At 30.0% G+C, this 9069-nt stretch overlaps 1 protein-coding gene across 1 annotated transcript; it reads left to right on the top strand.

Annotated features, from left to right (window-relative positions):
• The first annotated feature begins 4080 nt into the window (after nucleotides 1–4080).
• On the top strand, nucleotides 4081–7511 carry LOC110737802 (pathogen-related protein-like). Its single transcript, XM_021918149.1, has 4 exons — nucleotides 4081–4466; nucleotides 5191–5323; nucleotides 6651–6949; nucleotides 7159–7511. The coding sequence occupies exons 1-4, from the start codon at nucleotides 4323–4325 to the stop codon at nucleotides 7315–7317; spliced, it is 735 nt and encodes a 244-aa protein (XP_021773841.1). The 5' UTR covers nucleotides 4081–4322; the 3' UTR covers nucleotides 7318–7511.
• Nucleotides 7512–9069: the final 1558 nt, after the last annotated feature.

Here is a 9069-nt window from a genome sequence, read left to right on the forward strand (position 1 = left end):
CCCACGTAATTTTTGTTCAAGGTTTTCGTCCACAATAATCCTCACTGATTTCCAATAATGGAACCAAAAGCAGACTCCACAAGCCGAGAGACACGTAAACAACAGCCACACACGATTTAAATCTCACTTCTGGATTAGAGAAGAAAGAAATAACTTCACAAGAAAGCCAGAAACCCTAAGTCCTTCTCGAGAGAAAAAGCAACAAAAGTTGTTAATTTTTGCGCACAAACTTTTGGTAAAGGTTTAGTTATGTAGTCATAATATAATATTAGCCCTTATTCTTTTCACCTAATATATACTGCATTTAAATTAGAAACAACCTATAATATTTTTACTAAAATTACATTATTTCTATTGAACTTAAACTAATTTTAATTATTATTTTAAAAAAACTAATTTTAATTATTAAAGTTTTTTTTAATTATTTTATTTATTAAATTTAAGTTAGTTTTGTTGAACTTAAACTATATGTTACTTACTCCATATTAATCCTTTTCTTGTTAAAGTTAGTGGGTTTTACTGATTTAAACTTATTATTATTACCCAATTTATATTTGATGATTTGTTTTTAAAAAAAATAAAAAATTATATTTGATGAATTTAAATATTCTTTACACAACTAAAATTATACGTAGCATTTATTAAACATAAATTATTTTTCTAAATATTATTTGATTAAGGTAAAGATAACACAACCGTAGTTGAAATTATTTGTCCAGTTATGCTCTATTTAACGGAGTATTTATTTAATTAGTTCATTCTTTAACTTTACATCTTTCGTCTTTAAAAATACTTCCCAATCTTTTTTTATAAAGTATAAGACAATCACCATTAAATTAAGGAAAATTAATTTAAAATAATACCAACTATTAACGGTGTGTGCAAAATAATATGAACTAAACTATTTGCAATTAGCGATACCACCTTTTGTACTATATGTGCAAAATAGTACGCCGGTCATCGGAAAAGAATCGTGAGGAATATTCCGTCTATAATTATTCCGTGTACTCCTGAGGTTTTTAAAAATGCACCGTGTACCCCTGAAAACTTTCAAATGCATTGTACCCTTGGTGTTTGTAAAAAAAAAAATGCACCAAATACCCTAATCATCTAACAAATGCACATATCATTAACTTATTAAACTAAAATCATGCCCACACACTGACTCCCTTATAGTACTTTATATTTATACAGTAAAACCGCCTTAAAGCAAAATTACATCTAAATTTGAACTCCATCGATTATTCTAAATTCTAAACTTTTGAGTCTTAGTATTTGATTTATTAACTAAGTTTACTTGATAATTAAATAGTTTAGCATTACACTATAATAATTTAATAGAATTTTATGCTTAGGGGGTCTCAATCTTACAAAATTACCATTTGTTATGAGTCTAGGGGTATTTGGTGCATTTTTTTACAAACCTCAAAGGTACACAATGTATTTGAAAGTTTCCAGGGGTACACAATGCATTTTTTAAAACCTCAAGGGTACACGGAACGATTTCCGTTACTATTATTATGATTATTTAGTTATTAGTTTTCTGTTTTCTTTTCAAAATACATATTATGTTAACAATTTCTTTTACAGTACAATCCAAATTAATAATGCCCCAACCTTTTGTTAGGCTTTTTTTTTTTTTTTGAATTGCCAATATGTATTTAAATTTTTTTTTTTTTCAAAATACCTGTAGTAATTTCTACTACCACACAATAGTAAATATGGTATTTAAATGCATTATTATTTTAATATAATTAGTTTCAAAAATTGTTTAAAAAATCCAAAAATTTCCCCATATTATTTTGGTAGGTGAATGTGGGGAAATTTTGGATTTTTTGATACAATTTTTGAAACTAATTATATCAACATAATAATGCATTTAAATACCCTATTTAATATTATGTGATAGTAGAAATCACTACATGTTGTTTCAAAAAAAAAATTACTACATGTATTTTGGAAGAAAAAAATATTTAAATAAATATTGACAATTAAAAAATTAAATAAAAAAAAAGCCTATCAAAGAGGTGGGGCATTATTAATTTGGATTATAAAGGAAATTGTTACATAATATATATTTTGAAAAGAAAACAGAAAATTAATAATAAAATAAAATAATAAATATAGACAGAATATTCCTCAAAATACTTTTTCGGCGACCGGCGTATTATTTTGCACATATAATACAAAAGGTGATACCGTTAATAGCAAATAGTTGGGTTCTATTATTTTGCACACACTGTTTATAGTTGGTACAAGTATTATTTTAATCCAAATTCCTTTAATTAAACAAAGGAATATATATTTATTTATACCGCTGGATTATGTGAGGTGATGGGGTATATGGATTAGATTTTGACCTGGCCAAATGTGAAAGTGATTAAGTTTAGCTTTACATAAACTCATCCAAAACTACATGTGATTTGATAGGTACTATTTATATTTTGCCTTGGCAAAATGACAATGGCTGCTCTGATATTGGATTTAGGTGGGTGTTGACCAATTGAGAGAGACCTCATAAACATTGACGATGTTGTGATTATCCCCTCCCTAATTAAAAAAAATTATATACGTCCGGATATAAGATGCACTTAAGGGTATTGCTCATTTAAAAATTTTAAAATGAGTAGAAAAAATAATTTATATATCAAATGAGCAAAAATCAAGCTTGGGTGAGTGGGATAGAATCGAATAGGTAAAATCTAATTGTAAAATTGTACGATTCTACCAATTTAAAAAAATCGGGTTTTAAAATGATATTAAATGACTAAAAACATAACTTTCAAGCAATAAGTATGATAATAAATATAGTTTTGCTAACATAATATCGACAATACAAACTTAGACTCGTTTTATTAATCAATACTATAACACGCTCCTAGTTCAAACGGACGCATAGTACACTGTTATTGGAATACATTCTAACCTAGCAGGTCAATCACAAGAGTACGAGACAATAACGAATAAAGTAATTTTTTTGACACCTAAAATTGTTTCACCTAGTAAATAATCCAATGATAATGGTATACTAAGCGTTAAATAAGTTTAGTTCAAAGAGATAGCTATTAGCTAATATATGACAACCATAACAAACTTATGTGATAAAAGTGTTTTTATATAGTTAATGGCCAATGTGGAGCTCATAAGACTCATGAATCTATGATTAATTTTGTCCGTGAATTTCAAATGGTTGGAGCATTTTAAAAGAGTTTTAAATTGATTTTTCATAACTTTAGTTTCAATTTATATTGAAAATAGATCACAAATTGAATAAAAATTAGGCTCAAATATGACACCCTTGCACTCTTTTGACCATATCATACGATAAATAAAAGATATGGATGCGAGACCAATTGAATTAGAAAGTAGACTTCAATAGCTTTCCAACGGTATATTATAAGTCTTAATTTCAATGCCGCAATAAAAAGTTATGGGTTTTGAAATATCAAAATTTTTGCAGGGCCGGGGTAGAATTGTTAAAATCGGTGTAGAATCGTAGAATCGGTCCAATTCCACCATGAATTCTGTCGGCTTATTATGCATATATTTTATCAAGGAAAATAATTGAAGTAAGGTAGCAGGTGAATAATTGTGAATTGTGATTACTTTTTGAAAAGAGACATTATAGAATGTAACGTAATAAAAATATATTGGCTAAAGTACAGTCATTGATTAGAATTACACCCCAAATAAAATCATTAATATATCTTATAATAAAGCTCATTTTATAATAATATATAGATAAATTACTGTCAATGATTGTTATGGTTGGATTATTCTTCATCTCAATGATGTAATTTTGGTAGTCAGTCAAGTTAAGGTTGAAGTAATGAAGTATATACGATTAGAGAGTCAAAAATTTGACTAAAAATTAATTATCTTTAATATATTAGAAATAATACACAAGTATATACATATATACACAGATTACATGTGCTGATGTGCGATCTTGTTAGATTTGTTCAATTGTTCTAATGTGTACAGTAGTTCAAATATAACCCCCTTTTTTTTTTTTAATCATATGTAATTAAAGAATATTGTTACAGTAAATATACATATTGAAATTTTCAAAAACTAACGGAACAATCTTTAAAAAACATAGAGTAATGGTAAATTTACTTATGCACATATATTATTGATTAGATTTTTTAATCAAGTTTGATTTTTTAAAATCTTGTTTGATATTATTAATCAATAATATATCAACCCAAAAACATTTTCTGCCTCCTATAAAAGGACTAAAGAACGTCATCTTTGTAACAAGCACACAAATCACAATATCCAACTAAAAAAGCTAAGCAAAGTTAGCAAACTCCAAAGATATGGCATCCGAAGGTATGGTGAAAGTAGACAAGTACAGGACTTTCTTGCATGAAGATGCAACGAACGAAGACATAGTTTGGAGGCATGGTGCTCCACCTACATATGATGCTGTCAACAAACTCTTTGAAGAAGGCAGGCAAAAGGTATGTTTGTATGTATCATCATGTTTTAATTAATTTAGCACTTTGAATTGATTCATGTAATTACGAAAAAATCGTGATTGTATGAAGGGGTGGTGGAAGGAAAGGATCTTGGTTTGTGATTTGGTTCATGGAGACGATGTAGTCGACTCCATCCTTGGGACCAATCAAGGCCTATATGTTGTTGTTGTCATCGCCAAGGCTTAGGCCTTGTTCTTTTTTTTTACTCTATCTTATGATTAGACCTTGTTCACTTCACTTTCATTAAAATTATGAATATTCATAATTGCATGAAGAGACTAAGATGGAAGGAGAGGATCTTGGTTGATGACTTGTTTTATGTACCAACTCATTCTTGGAATTAAGGTTTTTCGATATAATTGTACATGTTGTTATTGAAGATGTTGTTGAGGCTTATGTTTTTTTTAGTTAAGTGTTTTAATCAAAAGATTATTTCAAAAAAAAAAATAAAAAAAAAATAATCAAAAGATAAGATAGAGTATATATATATAAACAACAAATATTTGTATTACCTCCATTTCAAATTATGTATAACAAATAGATATTTTCTATGTGATATATATAAAAAATTTCAATTGTTACACAATATTTGAAACAGGGTAGTAATTTCTTTTTAATTATTTTATCTAAATAGGTGCACTTTGATCAATTTGTTAACAGTTTGTAATTTTATTTTTTATTTTTTTTTTTAAAATTTGTGAAATAGGAATGGCCAAAAGGGTCACTAGAAGAGACGGTTCAAAATGCAATCAAGTCGTGGGAGATGGAGCTCTCTCACAAACCTCGCTTGCAGGATTTCCGCACTATTAATCCTGATAAATTCAAGCTTTTTGTTAATGGTAATTAATTTTAACTCTTTTAACTTAAAGATCTTGAGTAACTACTTCCCTCTTTCATCAATAGTTACCCTCCAACGCACTCGTTTGATCTAAAATATATACAAGTATACAGTAAAATGAAACTAACAAAAATAATGAGAATTAACGATCAAAATTTTAATTATTTTTCTTATGTACTCCGTAATAATGAGAATTAACGGTCAAAATTATTTAAGTTTGACCTTAATTTAAAAAGGTGTAAATTTTTTGAATGGCCTTCCCCGGAAAAAACTTGCGTTGACCTGATCCATAATAATATTATCGTGGACCTGTGGTTTATTCGCACGTAACTAACGTTATATTAAATATAGTGACCCTTATGTTAAACATAGTGACCTTAATTTTAACATATATTGACCAATATATAAAAAATTTCATTAAAGAAAAAAAAAAAAAAAAAAAAAAACCCTCTTATAGGCTTTATAATACCACAATGACTTTTAGTTCAACAAAACAACCATTTAAATATAGTGACTTTTTTTTATTAATAAAACAAAGTGTCTCTAATATTAGTCGTCCACAATAAATTAGTGTGAACCAGGTTCATTTAAGAATTTGTTTGGCCTCCCTATCCTTTCATTTTAGTTGTGACATATATAGAGATAAGATCTTGTTAATGTAATAAATGGCTGATTTAGTTGTGATAATTATGTCTCTTTGTAGTATGACAAGAAATTATAGAATGTTGACTTTTAGACAAGTAAATTCAATGAGCCATTAAGTCTATTACGTGAGATTTTATGGATGGTCTATTGCTTATTACCTGTTGATTATAGATTTCTTTGATTGTGTATGTAGATGTGTATTTAATTTTAAGTTGTTTTGCTTGCATTAATTTGTAGCATCTTTTAGATGATCCCTTTAAGAAGGTCAATTGTAACTTTTTTTTTACCAAAAAAAACAAAAAGGTGGAACATTTTCTTTATTATTACTTTGTATATTATCTTCTCGGTTATAAATAATTATTGAAAGATGATCACAACAATAATATCATCTCTCTATGAAAACGTATTAACTCCTCTCCCATATAAAATCGTGCAATATCTCCTACAAAAACAAATTGAATCAATTAGATTTGATGCAATGAGAAACGTTCAAACTGAAAGATATATAGAATATGTGATATGCCGAATTCTAACTATTTCTTCTGTATCAATTTAAGTATCCCATTTTACGATTATTTGTGAGAGAATTTTGGGTTACATCATACATATCAATTTGCAACAACACAAAAAATCGCGATTTTAATGGTTGTTGAAAGAGTACTTACATGGATTAATTTGTGTAGGTAGGGAAGGTTTATCAGGAGAAGAAGCTCTGAAGATTGGGAGCTATAATGCTTTGCTAAAGACTTCTTTACCTAAGAACTTCCAATACTACAAAGCTGAAGAAGAGAGCTTCGAGTCCTCTCATGAAGTGTTTCGGTCAGCTTTACCTCGTGGATTCGCATGGGAAGTGATATGTGTTTATTCTGGACCTCCAAACATTGCTTTCAAGTTTAGGCATTGGGGCTATTTTGAAGGTCCTTACAAAGGTCATGCTCCTACAGGGGAGATGGTCGAGTTTTATGGTCTTGGCGTTCTCAAAGTATGTATTACTCTCCACTCGTTATCTTTTTTATGTGCTGTACGTCATACTTTAGAGATAATAATGTAGATAAGATATCGTCACTTTCAAAACTATTTAATACCAATATCCCATCTCGTACATCGCTTATTTTTATAATCATCAGTGTGACTTTAAAATGCCTAGTAAATTACCATCATCGTCATTTTAAACATCGCATGTGTACGTAGGTAGATGAATCTCTACTTGTAGAGGATGCGGATATCTACTATGACCCTGCAGAATTGTTTGGAGGACTTTTGAAAGGAGAGACAACAATAGGTCAAGGTCAAGGTCAAGATCAAGATCACAAAGCTGTTCAGGGCTCTGGTTGTCCCTTGGGCCATTAAATTTGCTACCGTATTACTTTTCTTCTAAATAGGTGCTTTGCATCTTTGAATTAGTTTTTTTAATTTGTTAAACGTTATTTGTTGTTTAAAGTAGACCTTTTGTGAGAAATGTTCCTTTGTATTAATTAAAAGTGGCAAATCCAAGTAATTAAAGTAATGAATGATTAATGAAAGTTGAGGAAAAGATTATTTATGATGTGTTTGGATAAAGAAATAGGAAAGAAAAGAAGGGGAGGGAAGAAAGATGAGTTTTCCTTCCAAATCTTTCCATTGATGGAGGGATCAATTTCTTACAATTTACCCCCTCTATTTCTCTCCCTCCAATTCCCTTCCTTTCGCATTTGTTATCCAAATGAAAGATAATCTATCCCTCCATTTTCCTTCCCTCCATTTCCTTCAATCCAAACAAAGGTATCTCATGCAATATACAATATAGATGATTAATCTTAGGTCCTGTTTTCTTCACTTTATCTTTGTTGAACTAAAATTATTTTTAGGGTATTAATTAAATTAAAATTATTTTTACAAAACTGAATTTAATTCTATTGATTGTTTTGAAACTATTTTTATCAAAATGAACTTAATTTTACTGAATTGAAATTATTTATACAGAACTGAAATTATTTTTACTAAATACAGTCTTACTTGATTGAATGTCATCTTATGTCATACTACCAAGTGACCAAGTGTCATATTTTTTTTTGAAAGTACATTGTATAGTATTTTGTTTGAACTAAATTAATTCATAAATAAAAAGTCATACGACACCTACATTGTATAGTTTTATTGGGATTAACATTAATATAATGTATACTATTTTTAAATAATTTCAACACAACTAATCAAATATATACATATTTTCTCAATTGTAGTTTTAATATAGGAAAAATGGAAACTAGTAATCCCACCTTTACCATTTCTGCTCAAAACAATCCCAACTTTTTGAAATCTAGACACAATCCCACCTTTTCGAAATTTAGAAACAATACCACATTTAACCTTCATATTCTCAAAATAGACCTTTTAACCTACAACCTGTTAAACATGTTAATTTTTTAAATATATTTTAACTCTCTTCTTCAAGCTTAACCTTCCCTCGTTCAAGCTCCCATAGCCACCACCACACCACCTTATTCTATGGCCACCACCGCACCTTCTTCCATGGCCACTACACCAACCTCCCCCCACCCTCCCCCACCACCTTGAAACCCTCTTAACCCATAAATCCGACAACCTCTTAACCGAAAACTCCCTAACTCTTTAATCTGACCACCCGTTACCCAAAAATCGACCACCGCAGCCACCCTGACCACCCACGAAACCCCTAACCCCCCCCCCCCCACGAAACTGCCTCCCCATTGACTACATAAAAGAAATTCAAACCCAGAAAACCCCAAAGTGAAACCCAAACCCAGAAAACCCAAATCAAAATTAAGAGGGTTGCGGTGGGTAAGGAGCCTGGCCGGATTGAGGTTTGCAGGTTTGGACGAGCGGTGGGCTTTTAGTTCGAGGGGGGAGATGGATGGGAAGGGGAGGTGGGTAGGGAAACTGGGAAAGGGAAGTGGGGAAAGGGGAAGGGGTGGTGAGGTGGTGTCTAGTGCGGCAGTGGTGGGGAGCTAGAGAAGGAATTTTTTTTTTTTATATATATATATTCTAATTCAAAAAATAAAATTAGACCAATCAGACAATGATATGTGGTGACTCACCTTCTAAAACAAGTTACCAATTTCGCAAACTGGTAAAAGACCTGTT

The sequence above is a fragment of the Chenopodium quinoa genome, unplaced genomic scaffold, assembly GCF_001683475.1.
Source record: "Chenopodium quinoa cultivar QQ74 unplaced genomic scaffold, ASM168347v1, whole genome shotgun sequence".
NCBI lineage: Eukaryota > Viridiplantae > Streptophyta > Magnoliopsida > Caryophyllales > Amaranthaceae > Chenopodium > Chenopodium quinoa.